General features: G+C 44.4%; 1 protein-coding gene across 1 annotated transcript; it reads right to left on the reverse strand.

The window, feature by feature from the left end:
* Nucleotides 1–1,070: 1,070 nt before the first annotated feature.
* Nucleotides 1,071–18,098, reverse strand: USHBP1 (USH1 protein network component harmonin binding protein 1). Its single transcript, XM_044658584.1, has 14 exons — nt 17,827–18,098; nt 17,306–17,475; nt 10,997–11,115; nt 10,578–10,720; nt 10,252–10,485; nt 9,668–9,790; nt 8,145–8,233; nt 7,864–8,004; nt 6,210–6,386; nt 5,824–6,073; nt 4,696–4,905; nt 2,332–2,420; nt 2,063–2,185; nt 1,071–1,409 (listed from the first exon to the last, which is right to left on the reverse strand). Exons 1-14 carry the CDS (start codon nt 18,022–18,024, stop codon nt 1,229–1,231), a joined length of 2,247 nt encoding a protein of 748 aa, XP_044514519.1. The 5' UTR covers nt 18,025–18,098; the 3' UTR covers nt 1,071–1,228.
* Between the last annotated feature and the right edge of the window lie 1,863 nt (nt 18,099–19,961).

Below are 19,961 nucleotides of genomic sequence, written 5' to 3' on the forward strand. Positions count from 1 at the left end.
GTTTCCTCTTCCCCAGACTGAGACTGATTATAGAGAGATGATTTATTCAGAGAAACCAGATAACAAAGGGTTGTCGGAGCTGCCCTACCCATCAGGGACTCTGATGCAGTTGACTCTGGGGAGGAGTTCCATCGCTTAGCCAGACAGCCTGTCAGTTTTGGATTGGAGAGGAGCAAGTCTGAGGTGACCTCAAGGAAAAAAACAGAACCAATATCTCCAAAGAGGGGCCAAGGAATGGAAGGGGAATACTGGGAAAGGGGGCAAATTGGGTCGTGAAGCAATTGAGGAAACAGGATCCAGTATTTTGTAGAGAAAGTGCCTAGGGAGAGCTGGGTTTGATGCTTTCTTTTGGTTGAGAGAAGGGGGTGAAGAGACCCTTTATATTTCCCTGTTCCAAAGGACAGTGGGTTCTGCCAAGCCTGGCAAACGAAGAGACCTAACAAGGCTTCTTCTCTTTTTTCAATTTCCTTGGCCCTTTAAGATGCTCTCTCCTCTGTGGGTCTGGTCAGTGAGACCTGAGCCCTCCTCCTCTCCCATCTGTTCCTAGGCCTGAGCAGTGTCCTCATTTGTTGAAGCAGCAGCTGGTAGGCTGGGAGGGGGCAGAACTGAGTCTGAGCAAAACCAACTCCAAAACAGGGATAGTACCAGGTGACCAGGGAATGGAGGCCAACCCCTCTCTAGGTGGACATTGGTGTATGCCAGCCCAATACCAGGCTGACAGAGAGCACCTAGGCTCAAGTCCAGAGAGGGCCTAGGCTAGAGTCCAGAGAAGGGGAGCCTGAGGAAGAAGGAAAGAGTCAGAAAGGAGGCCAGGTGGGTAGGCACAGACATGAAAGAGGGATGGATAGGACAGGTCATACTTGGCTTTGCCACCCTGCAGCTCCATAGATGATCCATAGACCTGCCAGGAATGAGAGCAGACACAGGGATGGTGCCACTTCTAAATGACCCTGAGTCCAAAAAAGACACAACTTTAACTCCCTTATCTGTAAGAAAAAAGCTCCATGGTCTCTTCTAGCTCCTAATCATCTGACCTTATCAGAAAGGAAGCCCCATCTAAGCCCCCCAATCTCTCCTCCTCTAAGGGGCAGCAGGATTTGGTTGAGAGAGCCCTGATTGCAATTACTTTTTTGGTGCAGAATGAGTAGGGTGAGCACAATCAGGTATGCTGGGAACCAGACATGGGGTAGTGAATGAGGATGGGATAGAGAGAAAGAGGCTGGCATCTCTAGAGAGAAGTCTCTCCCCAGGGCATGAGGATTCCAGAGTCCTCCAGAACTTGGGCAACTTGGGCCAGGGACTCTAGCTCCTCCTCCTGACGGGCTGCCATCAGTGCTATCTGCTGGTCCAGGGTCTGCTGATGTTGCTCCTGCTTCCGCTGGGCCCCCCTGAAGGCCAGTACCAGGGCACTGTGGGCAAAGAGGCCAGAAGCACTGGAGGAACCCTCCCAGAAGTGCCACATGGGGTCTTCCATACCCAAATGGGATAGAGGGCTTAGGTATATAATTTTTTGTTCCCAGAACCCTCCCAATTCTGACTTTGTGTTGTAAGGTCCCTTCCAGGTATGACATTCTAGATTCTCAGGGCCCTCCCAGCTCAGATGTTCTGTGTTCTACCAAAATGATCAGAAGTTCCAGGGGTCAGGGACATGGTCTACTGACCTCGCATGCACAGAACCTAATTCACCCAATGGGTAAGGATTTGGGAAAGGAGGCTCACCCAGCTTAGACATTCTGGATTTGTTTGTTTGTTTGTTTACTCTCTAACTTTCTGACTTAGATAGTTCTAAGATAAAAGAATGGCAAGGTCTGGGCAATTGGAGTTGTGACTTGCCCAGGGTCACACAGTTAGGAAGTATCTGAGACTAGATTTGAACCCAGATCCTCACGACTTCAGGCCTGGCACTCTATCCATTGGGCTACCTATCTCTTCCCTTTTTTTTAAGTCACAAAATTAGCTTTATTTCACCATTTACAGTCATTTAAGGCTTGATTATAATAAAACATATAAAAAGACACCTTCCAAATGAGGGGTTTGGGGAAATCCAGCTGCCTAGACTCACCTGTGGGCCTTGCAGAAATCACTGGTAAGTTCCAAGCACCGGGCTCGCTGGACTCGCTCATCCTGGGCCATCTGTTCCAGTGAAGACTGTAGCTCCATTAGCTGTCCTTGTAGCTCCTGGATCCTGGTGCCCCAGAAGTGGGATGGAGAGAGACAGACATATGAGGACTTCTTCCCTGCCCCCTGCAGGGAGATAGGTATGGGGCAGGTCATCCTCAGGGCATTTCCGGATGCCCATCCTCACCCACCCCCCCCCAGAGAAGTACCCACCGAGTCAAGGAATTAGTGAGTTCTTGCAGCATATCCTCTGAGTCCCGGGGTCCCCCCGGCCAGGCTGGCTGGTCCCTGTCTCCGGGAATCTTGAGTAATGATACCAATCAGTCAGTTTTCAAGGGATTTTCTTTGTGATGACTCCAGGAAGTACATCAAACAATTACTATTATCTTCATTTTATTATTATTATTTTTGTTTTAGAGACACAGAAACTAATGTCTTGACTAGAGAAGTGACTTTTCCAAAGTCACACAGGGAGCCAGTGATAGTCAAGACAGTCAACAAACTTCAGGGCTATCTATGACCAGTTATTATGTTAAGTGCTGGGAATATTAAAAAAAAAAAAAAAGAAGTCTCTGATCTCAAGGAGCTCAAAAGTCTGGAGTCTGAAGATGAACTGTTTCATGCAAGGAACAGCATCAAAGATACACAGAGAGGAGGAAGTAAGGGTGAATAAGTAGTAAGGGTAAGAAGGTAAGAGGCAGCTTAGGTGGTGTAGCAGATAGAACTCCAGGTCTGGAGTTAAGAAGATTCATATTCCTGAGTTCAAATCTGGCCTCAGACATTGTGTGACCCTGGGCAAGTCACTTTCCCCTGTTTGCCTCAGTTTCCTTATTTTTCAAATGAGCTGGAGAAGGAAATGGTGAACCGCTCCAGTATCTTTGCGAAGAAAACCTGAAATGGGGTCACAAAGAGTTGGAAACAATTGAACAACAAATATACCAGCAAAGAAGATAGGAGGAGGCCAGGTTATGAGGAGTTTCAAATATCAAACTGAAGATGTTATATCAGATCTTGGACATTATAATATAAAAAGAGAAAAAGGCTCAGGATAGAACCTTGGGAGATGCCAACAATCAGTAGGTAGTGTCAAAACAGAAAATAAATACCGGGAAACAATTATCTGAGCCAAACTGACATTTATTTGTAGTAATCTGTAAATCCCCAAATGTCAGGGTCCAGACCTGTCCCAGCTCCAAGGAAGGCTCAGAGTTTATGTGTCAACTGGTTATATTGGAGTCAAATTACACAGACAGCCCCCTTAAAAGAGGAGTGGTCTTCAACTCTTCTCAGAATGGGTGACCAGAGAAGGTCTCTTCTATGACGGAATGATCAATTCCATATATGGGAAAAGCCAAGGTCATCCTTGTAGCTTCTAAGCCAACTGAGATAGCATAATGTCTGGACGCCTTCCAGGATGCTGGGTGCATGCACACAGCTCCGCTCTTGCCAAGGCATTTTAGAGGATTTTCTTGGTGATTGTTACTTGCTATGTGATCTTTATTGATGACTGATTCTCATATACAATTACTAAATGAATTAAAAATTGGGGTTTTTCCTGATCTCTCATTCTATTATGATAAAACTTATTATGATATTGGCCATCTCAGAGGCATTTATACACACAATATATATTAATAAAACAATGAATATGTCCTAATTAAAATAGCTTAACCAAGTCATCTTTTATGATAGTTTCTGGATGAAGATCTAGCAAGGGAGACTGAGAAGAACTGGTTGGAGAGATAAGAGAACTGGGGAGAGCAATGTCATGAGAACCTAGAGAGAAGAGAGTATTCAGAAGAAAAGGGTGAGCAACAGTGTTAAAGACTGGAGAGGCCAAGAAGGATATCCAGTAATTCCCAAAGTGGGTGCCACTGCCCCCTGGTGGGTGCTGCAGCAATTCAGGGGAGCTGTGATGGCCCCAGGTGCATTTATCTTTTCTATTAATTGCTATTAAAATTAAAAAAAAAATTGACTTCCAAGGGGCTAAGTAATATTTTTTCTGGAAAGGGGGCGGTAGGCCAAAAAAGTTTGGGAACCAGTGATATAGACCAAGAAAAGACCATTAGATATGGCAATGAAGACATCATAGGTAATACATGTGTATAACCCAGTGGAATTGCTTGTCAGTTTCGGGAGGCAGGAGGGAAGAGGGGAGGGAGAGACCATGAATCAGGTAACTATGGGAAAATATTTATTTACTTATTTTTATTGTTTTTTTTTTAAACCCTCACCTTCCATCTTAGAATCATTACTGTGTATTGGTTCTAGGTAGAATAGTGGTAAGGGCTAGGCAATGGGGGTTAAGTGACTTGCCCAGGTTCACACTGCTAGGAAGTGTCTGAGATCAGATTTGAGAAAAATACTTTAAAAAATAAAATAAAAATTATATTTAAAAAAAAGATCATTAGACCATTTTGGAGCAAGCTGTTTCAGTTGAATTGATGAGTTTGGAAGCTGGAAATGGCTCTTGTTACCAGCCTCACAGCCTCTTTCTACCATATTGGGTTGTTCCAAAACTATGGGTACCTCCATGGAACCCAAGGCTTGGTTTTGCCTTCCCCCAAAGGTGCTTACCCATGCTCCACAGCTGCTATCGCTGTCACTGTCACTTTCCCCCGAGCTGAGGGGATCTTGGGGCCTGCCCTGGCCCAGTTGCCACTGCAGCTGCTCTAGGAGCAGGAGGTAGAGGGTGCCCTGTGCCCGGTGGGCTGCGTCTCTTAGCTCTAGTGCCCGCTTCTCCTTCTTCACCAGCTGCAGCTTCAGTGTCAAGTCCACCAGGGCTTCCTGTGGGCAAGGGCACAGGCAGAGCTGGGTTCCTCCTGACCGACTGCCCCGTGCTCTTCTCCAGGGCTGGGCACTGAGCCCTCCCTGGGGGAAACAGACTTCAAGAGGAACATTTAGGGCACAAAGAGAAGGATCAAACTGTGGTATTCAGGCTCCTGAAGAGGATATCCAGGGTGCTGACCTGAGTTCCCACCCACCCTTTGTGATGGCAGGGATCAGAGGCTCAAAGATAAGATAAGAGAGGACAATGACCTGTATTCCAATCCCATAAATGACCTATATTCGAAGACTCTCCCAGCTCAGACATTTAGAATTTAAAGAGCCCTCCCAGCTCCCACATTCTGGATTCTAAGGCCCTCCCCCTTCCCGACTTTGACATTATGTTCTAAGGGCTCTCTCATCTCTAACATTCTGTTTTTTTATCTCCTTTCTTTTTCTGACATACTGCTTTGTTTTCTTTTATTACTATTTTTTTAATCCTTATCTTCTGTCTTAGAATTAATACTATGGTTCTAAGACAGAGGAGTGGTAAGGGCTAGGCAATGGGAGTTAAGTGACTTGCCCAGAGTCACACAGCTAGGAAGTGGCTGAGGCCAGATTGGAACCCAGCACCTCTCATCTCTAGGTCTGGCTCTCAATCTACTGAGCCATCTAGCTGCCCCCTCTAATATCCTTTATCTTTTATTTTATTTTTTTCCATTGCCCATTATTATTTCTGACATACTACATTCTAAGCCCCTCCAGTCTTCTACCCTCTAAAGTTCCCCCTGACTTTCTCCCCTTATGAAAACCTCTCTTCTAAGATTATTCCAAGTATGGTATTCCAAAATTCCATGTTCTAAAGTCATTCCTGCTTCTAAGAGGGTTGGAAGTTAAGGGAGGAAGAGTAAGCAGTGGATGATTATTAGGGGTACACACCCTCATAGTGGCCAACTCTTGCTGAATCTGGGTCTTTTCCAGCCTTGGCAGCTCCAGGTTGGGCTGAGCCCCCAGCATGGCCTGGAAGATGACTTCTTCCCGAGGCACACTAGATCCAAGGCCTGGTTTGGAGTCTGGCTCGGGAGACACCTTCACCAGGGCTTGGTGAGCCCGGAGCCTCCCAATGTAACTCTGTAGGAGTGCTGCCACCTCCAGCTCTGTGGGTGCATCTACACTGCTGCCCTCGGGGCTGTAAGAGACAGAGGCTTTGCCACCCTTGAGGATATCAAACTCTGTGCCAGCCTAAACACCCTTATAGCCTCTCCTCCCGTTTCCCCTTCCACCTCCCAGGGATGGCAAGCACAATGCCCCCAGGATCCCTGTACCTTGCATAGACACGAGCCAAGATGCCAGCCTCTGTAGGATCTTCCTCAGACAAAAGTCTCTGTGCCTCTGCCATGGCTGACTCTGTTCTGCCTTCTCTGGCCTGCAGGCCTGGCACGGTTCTGGTGTCAACTGTCCGTAAATCCAACAGCACCCCATAGGCTTCCACACACTGCTCACTGCTGGACACAGGCCTGCTCAGAACACTCCTGGGGCAGCCCTTTAACTCTCTAGGAGTTCCTGGTCTTCTCCCCAACTCCCAGATCTTTCTTGGGGTATGTTATCCCTCCCTAACCACCCTTGGGCACATCATTAGTGTCTCCTGTATTGATGTTAAAATGATGGAAGTCCTTGTTCTGTGGCTACTCTCCTCAACCTGGGGCCATATTTCCTTTCTCAGCCTTGGGCCATGTCTCTGCCCACCTCATTCTCAGACCAGGGACTCTCTGAACCTGACTCTTATCTCCTCATTCCAAGGCTTCAATGAGGGCAATACTGGATCTCACCCAGCATGAGCTAGGAACAGGAGGTGGCCAAGGCCTTGGCATAGGCACTGAAGTTTACCAGGGGCAAGCTTTCTCCCCTCTGGCCCCAGGGTGATTAGCCACCTGATCTACCCATTTTCTTGTCTGCCCCCTGGGCTTCTATCCCCCCAGGGCCCCATGGCCATCATGCTCTTCTCATGAGATCTATTTCCCATCAGAGAGACAGGCCCAGATGTGCAGTCCAGTCTCAGAGACCCATGCCACATGGGATGTCCAGGACCTGCTGGGAGATCCTCAGTCAAAGCAGTTTCCTTTTTCTCCCTTCCCTGATTAGTCAACTCATCCTGTGTCCTCTCTACAGTTGCTATCTTTTTCTGTTCTAACAAACTTCCCTTAATCCCAGACCTCTTTCTCTTGTGTACCTTCCATCTTCTGATACTCACTGATACCTAGCTCCCTGCTGAAGACACCAACATCTCTTGGGATGCTCGCCAAGGCTGGCTGCTCCTTCTCTCACACTCCAGGACCCACTGGGCAGGGAAGAGCTGATATACCACTCTTTGAACCCTATTGCCATGTTCAGACTCTTCCTCTGCCACTATCTCTCAGAACACACTTTTCCCCCTTTCATTACATCCTTTCCACATTGCCAGCACCATGCAGTGGATAGAGCCCTGAGCCTAGAGTCAAGAAGATAAATCCTACCTCATATTCTTATTAGCTGTGTGAACCTGGGGAAGTCACTTAATTGCTCTGTGCCTCAGTTTACAGATCTGTAAAATGAAAAGGTCAGACTAGATGACCTCTTAGAGCCCTTCTGACTATAAATCTCTGATCTTGTAGGGTCCTTGTTGCTGTTGCCTCTGGACATTCAAGTCCCTATCCTCTCTCCCCAATAATTTCAGTATCTGACTCATGATCTTTTTCATCCTAACCCTTAACTTCTTTAAACATCTTGGAATTTAGCACTCTGGTTTCCTTAACTTCTATGACCTCTGGCTTCAGGCCACCTCAACAATGACCCCAAAAGGGTCATATCCTAGATAGCTGGTCTAGGTGCCGCTCCACCAAAAGCTCAGATATTTACTCCAGATGCCAGGTAGGACTTCTCATGAAGTCTAGGTACCAAGGCCCCCTTAGGCACGTGCTGGTTTTTACCCTGTTGGCTCACCTGTATTGTAAGGCTAGATGCAGGGCAGTAGTCTCAGCTTCCCTCTGTCCTAGCCGCATGCTCAGCCCCTCCGAGCGGCCCTTGCAAGTTTGCAGGGCCCCCAGCAGCATCTGGTTGAAGCATTTTAGCCTCTGGATAGTCCTAGGAAGGGAGAGGAAGGAGGAGAGAGAGGATAAAAGGTAGAGGTGGGATGAGTATAAATAACTTAGTCTAGTACACCTAGGTGGCTGTTTTGAGACCCCACCCTGCACCTCCCTAGCCCGAGGGGTGACAGGTTTTACCTCCTGTGTTGTTCCATTTGGGCCTCCAGGCCCTGCAGCTCTGGCGTGAGGGGTGCAGAGATTACAGGGCTGGAAATACTTTGTAGTTGCTGTAGCAAGGGATGAGATGCCCTAAGAGAGGACCTGAGATTGGGTCCCCACCATCATGGGCATTCTGGACACCCCAATGGTCTGCATTCCAACCTTGACTATACTGGGGATTCTGATTTAAGGAAGGGGCTTCAGACTAGGGGAAATAGTTGACAGGAGCCCTTTTCTAGTCTCCTACATAAAGGAGGTAGGGATAGGACAAGCATTAAAAAACAAAACAAAACAACCCTTACCTTCTGTTTTAGGATTAATATTAAATATTGATTCTAAGGCAGAAGAGTAGTAAGGGCTAGGCAATTAGGGTTAAGTGACTTGCCCAGGGTCACACAGTGAGGAAGTATCTGAGGCTAGATTTGAACTCAGGTCCTCCTGACTCCAAGTCTGGTGCTTTATCCACTGTTCTACCTAGGTGCCCTGGTCAGGCATTCTTAACCAGGTGTGTTCATGGGCCTCCAGGGCATCTATTGACTTTGATAGGTTAAACACACACACACATATATTTCTCCCCACTATTAACCTTTAGTTTCCTTGGTGGTCCTCTCTAGTTTTTTTAGTCACTTAAATGCATTATTCTCCTGCAAGTGAATGCCTTCTAGGACCTCCTTTTTGGAAGGGACCTAAGCCTGTGAAACTTCATTTCCCTCCTGGTTCCACTTCTGACTTTTCAGACTTTAACACCATGCCCTCCCCAGTGGGCACCTCCCCCTCTATCCCCTTTTCCCTTTTGACTCCTTTCGGTCCATCATCTTCCCCATTAGATTGTAAGCTCCTTGAGGGCAAGGACTATTTTTTGGCCTGTGTTTATATCCCCAGCCCTTACAAAGTGCCTGATGTATGCAAGCACTTAACATATACTTTGCATTATTCTTACATAGGCTTTCTTGTCCTGCCAGAGAGGTCCATGATACAAAAATATGAAGGACTTCTGGAGTAGGAGAAAGAACTCTGGACCTGGAGTCAAGAGATCTGCTGCTAACAATTTATTAAACTGTGGCCAAGTCACTCCTAAGAGCAGGTAGGTGGCCTAGTAGAAAGAGCACTGGGAGGTAGGGGTGGGTTGTCTGGGGCCAAGAAAACCTAAGTTCAAATCTGGCCTCAGATCCTTACTAGCAGTATGACCCTGGACAATTTTCTTAACCTTTTATGCCTCAATTTCCTCATCTGTAAAATGAGCTAGAGAAGGAAATGGCATCTTTGCCAAGAAAACCCCAAATGGGGCCATGAAGAGTCAGACACAACTGAAACAATTAAACAATAACAATAACAAGTCACTTCTCTCTGAAATTGTTTCTTCATCTGTAAAATGAGGATAACCTTTTCACTCCCTACATCACAAGGCTATTGTGAGAAAAGGGCTCTGTAAACCTTCAAGGGAATAGACAAATGTCAGCTATGAGGATGAGGAGGAAAAGGATGATGGTGATGGTATCTACCTGGGTTCCCCAGAGCTCTTCCTCTGCTCCTGGGCTGCTGGATCTGCTCATGGAGCTATCCTGGCTAAGGGGGTGTGCTGGAGGCAGGTCTAGTCTCAGCAGAGATTCATGCAGCTCCCAAACCTGATGGGGAAAAGTGGCATAGGACATGTCCAGCCCATCTCCAATTTTGGTTCAATCTTTGGTCCCACCCTGGACTCTCCCAAGGCCTCTCTCTGCTCCGGAACACCTCACTCCCAGTTCACTTTCTCCATCAGCATGTTTCAAACTCAAGACCTCTCCCTCTGAGCTCCCCATTAAGAAGTTACCTCATTACTTGGGGATTATTTAGTCTTCTTTGGATGTCAGGGGATGTATTTCCTTTCTTTTAAAAACCCACCTGATGGGGCAGCTATGTGGCTCAGTGGATGGAGAGCCAGACCTGGAGATGGGAGGTCCCAGGTTCAAATCCGGCCTCAGATACTTCTTAGACCCATGACTCTGGGCAAGTCACTGAATCCTAGTAGTCTAGCTCTTCTTCTTCGTCTTCATCTCTTCTGCTTTGGACTCAATATTTAGACAGAAGGGCTTAAAAAAAAAACTACCTGTCTCTGTAGCATCTCCTTTTCATCTTGAAAGGCCTGTAGGGAGGCCTGATCCTGGGCCAACTCGTCTTCCTTGTTTTTCAGAGAACTCCGAAGGCTGGCATTCTGCTCAGTCAGACTCAGGGCCTCCCGTTTGTAGTGGATCCTCTCCTGCTCAGGCAACCCTTCCTCTTGGCTGACAGGGCTCCAGCTCCTGACCAACTCCTCCAGTCTTTGCAGAGGATGGAGGTTATCCTGAGAGCCCACACATAGAGGAGATGACTTCAGACCTCCAACCCCAGGCTTCCTGCAGGAAGTCTTCCCTGTTTGATTGGGAGATGTCTCACCTCATCAGCCTTGCTTGGCTCCTCTGGGCCTAGCATTGTTGTCGAGGCTGGGAGGCTGGAGGCCTGTTGGCGACAGGAAGCTGCCGCCTTCTCTAAGGACTCAACAGCTTGCTGCAAGGCCAGGTACAGGTTGGAGCCATGACCTGAGAATCAGAATCAAGGAATGCTGAGCTCTAGGGATAGATAGCGGTGTGTGTGGGGAGGAGGGATATACCATGATCCTGGGAATCTGAGGCCAAAGGGCTAAAGCTTGGATGGGAGGGCAGAAACCTCTAGGGAGGGGCAAGAAGTGAAGTTAGTGCCAATACTGGTTTAAGGTTATGGGATGAGGGAATATTAAATGATAGCTTGAGGCTGGCAGGGAATTTTAAGAACATTTTAAGGCAATGACAGCTCTCCAGAGGGTGAAAGGAGCTTACCTTCCTGGGCATCTTCCCCTGAGGGCTGGTGGAGCTGAGAAGGGGGTGAGGCAGGCATTATGGGCACCTTTCCAGGAGTCAGACTATTGCTGGGCTCTGAGGCTTCTGTCTGCTCATCCCTAAAGAAACCAAGACCCAACACACTAGGGCCATCAAGTCACAGATTCTCCCTATTGTTCCCCCTACCCTCTCTCATTCGTCCTTTCTTCAACTGATGGTCAGTGCATTTTCTCCTGATGGTCCTAGGAGAGAAGGCAGCAAGACACCCTGTCTTGGAGCTGGTCCTGTTTTGTTCCAAGAGCCTGTATTCAGTGAAAGTAGGGACCCCATGGGGAAATACAGAGGAATAGAGAGGGGGGAAGCCAGAAGGAAAATCTGAGGAGTAGATGAGTCTGAATGCATGCATTCACATGCATGGGCTTGCACATACATGCAAGAGGCACAAGCATACGTGTAGAAAGAGAATGATTTTGTTACCACAGGGAAGCAGGGCAAAGTTCACTAGCCTTGTAGTTCTCCACCCAGCCTAGACCATATGACTTCCATGGAACTCCAGAGGCATGATGGGAGCTTCACCTATCTCATTTAAAATTTAGCTAATTGTAGCCCTGGGATAGTTTGCAAGGACCTAACCACAGAGATTTATATAACTTTTTATGGTTTGCAAAAGGTCTTTCTATATATCATAATTCCCTGATCATAATGCAGACAAAAATTAGATGGGGGAGGACTAGATTAGGAGTCTGAGGAAGAGACAAAGTGTTTTGAAAAAGACTTTAAAAAATGTGTAAGGGCAATGGGTGGGAAAGAGAGGGAAGGAGAGAATTTGGAACTAAAAAGAAAAGTTGGTTGTTTTTTTGTAATGAATGTTAAGGGGTAGCTAGGTGGCTCAGTAAACTGAGAGCTAGGTATAGAGACGACAGGAAATTCTGGGTTCAAATGTGACCTCAGACACTTCCTAGCTGTGTGATCCTGGGCAAGTCACTTACCCCCAATTGCCTAGCTCTTACCCATCTTGGTAAGCCTTGGCACCAATACTTAGTATCAATTCTAAGATAGAAGGTAAGGTTTTCAAAAGTGAATGTTAAAATTTATTTTTTTTCTCTCTTTTTTTTAAATCCTTAACTTCTGTGTATTGGCTCCTAGGTGGAAGAGTGATAAGGGTGGGCAATGGGGGTCAAGTGACTTGCCCAGGGTCACACTGGGAAGTGTCTGAGGCTGCAGGACCTCCTGTCTCTAGAACTGACTCTCAATGCACTGAGCTACCCAGCTGCCCCTGAATGTTAAAATTTTAAATAAAACCTAACTGGGAAATATTTAACAAAAGAAATAAAAATGTAGCTAGCTGGATGGGTCTACCGTACCAAAGAGTTAATAATAGCCCCTGGATCTCTCCAAAGGAGCCACATTGCATGTAGAGGCCAGCAGGTGGCAGCAGAGAGCAGCACGGGATATGCCGGGTGCAGAGGATGTCAGCAGAGCCCAGCAAGCCCCGCCAGAGGCTGGCGGTGACTCTGCAAAGGGGGAGGCAGGAATTGTTCCCCCATTGTGTGCGCCCCAGCGCTTAGCACAGTGCCTGGCACAGAGTAGGCCTAATCTTGGTTAACTACTTAGGTCTGACCTCTATATGTCTCTCCCTATTCAAATAAATAAGCAGTTAGATGTAGTCAGTGGAATGCTGGGTCCAGAGTCAGGAAAACCCAAGTTCAAATTCAACCTTAGATACTAGCAGAGTGACCCTGAGCATGTCATGTAACCTCTGCCTCCGTTTCCTCAGCTATAAAATGGGGATAATAATAGAACTTACTTCCCAGGTATTGGTATAAAGATAAAATGGGACAATACTTTAAAGTGCTGAGCACATAGTAGGTTTAATAACACACAGTAGGCATCCAGAAAGCATTAATAAATGCTTGCTTCCTTCCCTTTCTTCTTTCAAGATGCAGTTCAAGCACTATCTTCTCCATGAAGCCTTTCTTGATTCACTCCCTTGTATTTGCTTTTATTTTTCATTTTATACTTAGTCTATATGTACTGACATATGTATTTGTTGTCTCCTTCATCAGAAATAAACTTGAGACTAGGGATTGTTTCATGCTTCGTATTTGTATTTTGCAGGTCAGTGCCTAGTAGCACATTAATAGAACCTCAATGACTTAAATGCTTATTGGCTGTTAATTTATTATCTCCTTCTTATCCCAGATACTTGCTTCTCTTTTGACTACAGAGACCATACACTTGCTTGGATCTCCTATTTTTATCAGTTCTCCTCTCAATCAGTCATTTCAGTTTTGTCTGACTCTTCATGAGCCCATTTGGGGTTTTCTTAGCAAAGATGCTGGAGTGGTTTGCTATTTCCTTCTCCAGTTCATTTGACAGATGAGGAAACTTAGACTAACAGGGTTGAGGGACTTACCCAGGGTCACACAGTATTAGGGTCTGAGGCAATATTTGAACTCATGAAGAGGAGTGTCCCTAATTCCAGGACTGTCTCCACTGCACCACCTAGCTGCCGATCAGTTCCTCGGCTACCTACTCTGGATAACTGTCATTGGATAACCATGAACGTCAATTTCCTCATCTGTAAAATGAGTGACTAGATGACTTCTAAGGTTGCTTCCAACTCCAAATGGTCCTGTGGTCCTTTCTCTCCACTTTTTTCTTTGTAATCTTAGTCACTTTTCCAATTCCCACCTCTCAAATCTGTAAGCTAGGAAGCGCAGTGGATAGAGTGCCAGACCTGGAGTCAGGAAGACCTGAGTTCAAATCTGGTCTCAGACACTTAATAATAGTGTGATCCCAAGCAAGTCATTTAACTTGTTTGCCTCAGTATCCAGGCAACTGGAAAGTAAGGAATAGTACCTACCTCCAAGGGTTTTTATGAAAATCAAGTGTGGTCACTGATATTTATACACACACACAGACACAGACACACACAGACACACACACACACACACACTTATATTCTAAGAGTCTACTGGTGGTCATTCTTTAGTCATTTCAGTCATGTTTGACTGTCCATGATCCTTTTTGGGGTTTTCTTGGCAAAGATACTGGAGTAGTTTGTCATTTCCTTCTCCAGCTCATTTTACAGATGAGGAAACTGAGCCAAACAGAGTGAAGTGATTTGCCCAGGGGTCATGCAGCTAAGTAAAGTGTCTGAGGCTAGATTTAAACTCAAAAAGAAGAATCTGGCAATGTATCTACTGTGCCACCTAGATTCTATAAAACAGATTTATATACATATACTATTATATTACATCTATTATAAATATGTTCTAAGATTCTATATTAATCCCATATGAGTCTATATTGCTCTATTTATTACTGTATTATATGTCTTCTAAGATTCCATAAATATATTATACATCATATTACATATATTATAGTTACATCCTAAGTTTCAATATATATACACATATATTTTAAGATCTTATATTTCATGCTATATTAGTCTATATTCTATTATTTTACATATTAAAGATACATATTCTTAGATCCTATGCATGTATCAATATATATATATATATATATGTAACAACAGAGATTCTCATGAAGCAGTATTTCTTAATTTTAAAATAATTTATTAAGTGACCAGTCAAGACATCCTAATTCTGGTCAAAGGATTCTCTCGATTTCTCCAAAGACTGGGAAACTCCTGGCCCAGGTACCCATATGCACTTTGGGGAGCTCATTATTTAACTCCTCCCTTGAACATCCCAACACATCTTTAATTGGTGAACAGTAAATTAGGAGTTGGTCCACCAAACCTCCAGCCCTATCTCACACTGACAGATAGATAGTTGAAGGTTTGTCACAGATGCTGGAAAACCTTCCTGTTAGCTAGAATCTGTGGGAAGACCACATTCCTAAGGACAAAGCCGTAGACTGAACGGTGACTCGGGTCTACAGAAAATCATCTCGAATATACAGGGACTGATTTGGGCCTTTCTATTCCAGGGACCTGATATGAGAATTAATACAGTATGTGAAAAATGAATTCCCACATCTATATTACATCTACTATATATATTTTAAGAGTCTAGAAATGCATGCATATATATTTTAAGATTCTATATTAATCCCATATTAGTCTATATTATTCTATTTATTCCTATATTGTATATCTTCTAAGATTATATAAATAAATATACACATATTATTCTATTTACCTATTATATGTTATATTACATTACATATTATATATACAAAATTTCCATAAAACTATGCATATGTCCTAAGATTCTATATTAATTCTGTTAGTCTGTATTCTATATACTTCTTTATTGTATCTATCCAAATATTTTAAAAATATGTTTATATACATATATTAGAATTATTATATATATTCTAAGATTTTATATTAATCCCATATTAGTTTATATTATTCTATTTTTTCCTATATTGTATATCTTCTAAGATCCCTTAAACTACATACATAGATTATTGTTACATTTATTATATTATATATACAATAAAATATATTGCATTCTATATTATATATATAGTTTCCATAAATGTACGTATCCTAAGATTCTAAATTAATTCCACATTATTCTATATTTTTCTATTTATTCCTATTTTGTGTGTCTTCTAAGATTTTATAATTCTATAATAAATACATTATATAATTTACTTTGTGTACTATATTACATTATGTTATATATATGAAGTTTCCATATATAGATATATCCCAAAATTCTATATTAAATTTCATATATTATTTTATAATATACAATATATTTATAATTCTATACATATTGATTTATAATATGTTGTTTTATGGAATACTCCTATATTAATATAATAATATTAGTTCTATATTAGTCTATGTTCTATATATTTGGATATGGTATCTATCCTAAGATTTTATAAATATGTTTATGTAAATATATTATTATATTAGAACTATTATATATATTTTCTAAGATTCTATAAACTTATGTGTTTATTTTACATCTATAGATGGCATAGCAAATAGAGAGTGAGCTGGTTATGGATTGAGGAAAACCTGAGTTCAAGTCCTTCCTCTTGCATATCCTGGCTTTGTGACTCTGGGATAGTCTTTAAAAGGGTTTAAACTCTTTAAAATTACAAATGGCCAAGAAGTTGTCCAGATGTGTTGGGACAGGAAATTCCTTACTTGGTGCTTCCTACACCAATAAAATCCCAGGTCCGGTCCCTTTTTCTTTTCCTATTACCACTCCCTGGGTGGAATTGTCCCCTTTCTGTGTTGTCAGCTCCATGAAGACAGAGACTATCTAACGCTGGTATCTTCCAGGGCCCCAAACAGAGTTTTTAACCCAAACAGTAGTTTTGCTGTCTTCTATGAGGATCTCATGTTGAAAGGGCTCACTCGGTACCAGGTAAAGGGTTGGACCTGATGACTTTCAAAGGTCCTTCAAAAGGTGAGATTCAGTGATGAAATAACCAATAATTTGTCTTTTTTTTTTTTTTAAACCCTTACCATCTGTGTAAGCATCAATGCTGCATATTGGTTTCAAGGCAGAACAGTAATGGCTAGGCAGTAGGGTGTGTGTGTAAGTGATTTGCCCAGTTAGGAAGTGGCTGAGGCCAAATTTGAACCCAGGACCTCCCCTCTCTGGGCCTGGCTCTCAGTCCATTGAACCACCTAGCTGCTCCCTAATATGGCTTTTAAAAGTCAAAACACAACTACAGATAGTTCAAAAATAATAAAGTTCTTCTCTGAGTCACCGTGTCAGAGCTAGAAGTACTCCTAGAACACAGACTATCAGAAAGGACAGCCTAGAAAACTGAGGACAAAAAATGGCAGAGCTGAGAGAAGCCTTGGAACATGGAATGTCAGAGCTGGGAAAGCCCTTAGAACCCAGAATGTTAGACCTGGGAGCACAGGATGTCAGAGCTGGAAGAAACCTTAGAACATGAATTAGCAAAGCTGGCAAAGAACTTTGCCACAGAGTATACAAAGTCAGACCTGGGAGAAATTTCTTTCTTTCTTTTTTAAACTCCTTACCTTCTGCCTTAGAATCAGTGCTCTGTATTGGTTCCAAAGCAGAAGAGTGGTAAGGGCTAAGGCCATGGGGGTTAAGTGACTTGCCCAGGGTCACAAAGCTAGGAGGTGTCTCAGGCCAGATTTGAATCCAGTCTCTGGGCCTGGCTCTCCATTCACTGAGTCACCTAGCTGCCCTTCTGGGAGACATTTCTAGCCCACATTTCCCACCTTTCTACCTGTAAAGTTGGAGCTCAAAGCAATGAGATGACAAGGAAATGTGAGTGCGAGCACCCCGAGGACCTTTCTGTTCCTTGCCACCCCCAGTCCAGTCCTACCTGTGTCTGTCCAGCCGTTGGCAGTGGCCTCCGTGGCTCTTTTCAGCACTGGTGACCAGGGGCTCTGCTGGTGACTCTTCCGGAGGCAGCCTGGGTGCCTGCTCTGGCCCAACACTGCTTCCCACTGCCTCAGCCTCTTCAGTGCTTTCCACCACGGGGTCCAGCTCCACCTGCAAGCACCCTTATCTTTTGGCATGGAGGTCTGAGCCCCAATGGACTGACATCCTATGTCACTTATGGGTCATGGTGGGACACTGATCAAAGAATGTTGGGGGCACCTCCACTGGGAAGAACCTATGGCTCTGAACTTTCTGGGAAGATGAGGGCTTCATTGGGAGATGGGGAGGGAACCCCAGAATTAGGCCTGTCCTTGGGCCTCTCCATTCTTCCCCTCTCCCCCCCTCCTCCCCAGAGGTAGGTCCCTGCCTGACTGAGGGGGGTCGCCTCACTGCTCCTCTCTTCCTATTTTCAGGAAGAGAAACAGAGAGGCATTGGCCCATCTGGGGGTCGCCATCACTCACTGGGGGTGGCACCCTCCCCCTCCGGCTTCGGGGTCGGGTGGCTCGGCTGCTCATCATCGGCTTGGGCCTGGCCTGTGGGGGACAGAGAGGAGGCAGGCCCTGCTGACTTCCCCCCAGACTGTCTGTCCAGTCACTCATCACAAAGGCTTTATGCCCTTTCTCCTTTGTTTTATTGCACCTTAGTTCTTGGTATCCCATCCCTACCCAAACAAGCTCAAGGTCCTGATTCCCAGGTCTCTGTCACGAGCACCACCCTACTTCCAGGGGCCCCAGGCTGAACTCTCAGAGCCCTCCCCCTCATCTCTCTCCCTCCCCAGCTACACCCATTAGGTCACGGAGTCTTTGTGAAGAACTTTCCAATCAGACACCTAAGTCAGAGACAACTGGAATCCCCACAACCTTCCTTCCTTCCTTCCCTGGTGTGGCTACTTACTTTACCAAACCTGCCAGCTCAGGCCAAGCGCTATCAGTGACGAGCCCAGCAAGAACTAGAGGAGAAACCCATGAAAGCGGTTTACAAACGCACGATACTTCGACAGATGATTCTCTAACCCAAACATTGTTCGAGTCTGGCCCCGCTTGGCAATTGGTCTGTTGAGGCCTAGGGGCCCCTTCTCAGAAGTATGCTTTTCAAGGCATAAAATAAAAATACAGGTTGTATGAAAAACCAATTTCATTAAAATACAGTTGGATATATATGTGATATAGACATGTATATGCGCATGGTAAGGGCTTATATATTTATGTATATGTGTATATATTATTTTTATATATTTATGATATATAATCAATATATTATAATTTATATATATTTAAGCCCTTACCTTCCATCTTAGAATCAATGCTGTGTATTTTTCCTAAGGCAGAAGAGGGAAGGGCTAGGCAACGGAGGCTAAGTGACTTGCCCAGTGTCACACAGCTAGGAAGTATCTGAGGCCACATTTGAACCCAGGACTTCCCCCATCTCTGGGCCTGGCTCTCAATTTACTGTGCCACCTAGATGCTATATATATGTTTATACATAATATATATTTATATACAATATATGATATGTTTATTATATAACTATATTTATATAATATATAAAATGCATGACTCCCAGGAGCATATAACAGACCCCTAGGGGGACCATGAGCCCTAGGTTAAGAATCCCTGCTCTAACATGACCTTCTTTTCTACCTCAATTGGGGATCTTTTGTTCACTCCAACCTCTGAGAGCTGCCTGCCTGCTCTGGGTAATGCCATGTTTCAACAATCAAGATTTCTGATTTCCTGCCTCCTCTGACCTCTGCTAAGGGTACATTCCTGATAACTGCCTGCTTCTCCTGGTCCCCAAATCCAGCAGATGACTCTTCTCTTCTCATAATTCTCATACATTAATTAGTCTTCCTGTCTGCTTCTAGTCTCTCTTCCTCCGATCCAATCTCTCTCTCTCTCTTTCTCTTTCTCTCTCTCTCTCTCTCTTTCTCTCTCTCTCTCTCTCTCTCTCTCTGAACCCTTACCTTCTGTTTTAGTATTAATTCTAAGACAGAAGAAGGGCAAGAGCTAGACAATTAGGGTTAAGTGACTTGCCCAGGATCACACAGTTGGAAAGTGTCCAAATCCAGATTTGAACCCAGGATCTCCCAGCTCCAGGCCTGGTACTCATTCCACCGTACTACTACCTAGCTGTAATCTCATCCCTCCCCAAACTCTTAACAATTAGCCCAGTGCTTGGTACATAGTAAATGCTTGAAAAATGATTTTTCCTCCTAATACCAGCTACCCTCTTCCAGAAAACCTTCCCTAGTCAAACCATTTGGTAGTACTCTCTTCCTCCTCAAATGAGTTTTCATTCAACTTATCTGGGCACATACTGAATCCCACACAAAAATATAAACTCTTGGAGGGCGGAATGTTTCATTTTTGTCTTTGTATCCCCAATGCCTAGCATAACATACCTCAAAGATGCTTTCTAAGGGATTGTCAAATGTAAGATTTTTTTTTTAAATTAATTATTTTAAACCCTTACCTTCTGCCTCAGAATCAATACTGGACATTGGTTCCAGGGCAGAAGAATGGTAAGGGCAAGGCAATGGGGGTGAAGTGACTTGCCCAGGGTCACACAGCTAGGAAGTATCTGAAGTCAAATTTGA

The sequence above is a fragment of the Gracilinanus agilis genome, chromosome 1 (assembly GCF_016433145.1).
Source record: "Gracilinanus agilis isolate LMUSP501 chromosome 1, AgileGrace, whole genome shotgun sequence".
NCBI lineage: Eukaryota > Metazoa > Chordata > Mammalia > Didelphimorphia > Didelphidae > Gracilinanus > Gracilinanus agilis.

What these genes read in the sequence shown, in the direction of transcription:
- USHBP1 (XM_044658584.1), bottom strand. Translation starts at nt 18,024, where the DNA reads ATGGGATACCAAGAACTAAGGTGCAATAAAACAAAGGAGAAAGGGCAT. An exon ending in GGGGGAGGGTGCCACCCCCA is followed by an intron (nt 17,476 to 17,826) that starts GTGAGTGATGGC and finishes GGGTGCTTGCAG; the next exon opens with GTGGAGCTGGACCCCGTGGT. An exon ending in AGCCAAGCAAGGCTGATGAG is followed by an intron (nt 10,486 to 10,577) that starts GTGAGACATCTC and finishes GTGGGCTCTCAG; the next exon opens with GATAACCTCCATCCTCTGCA.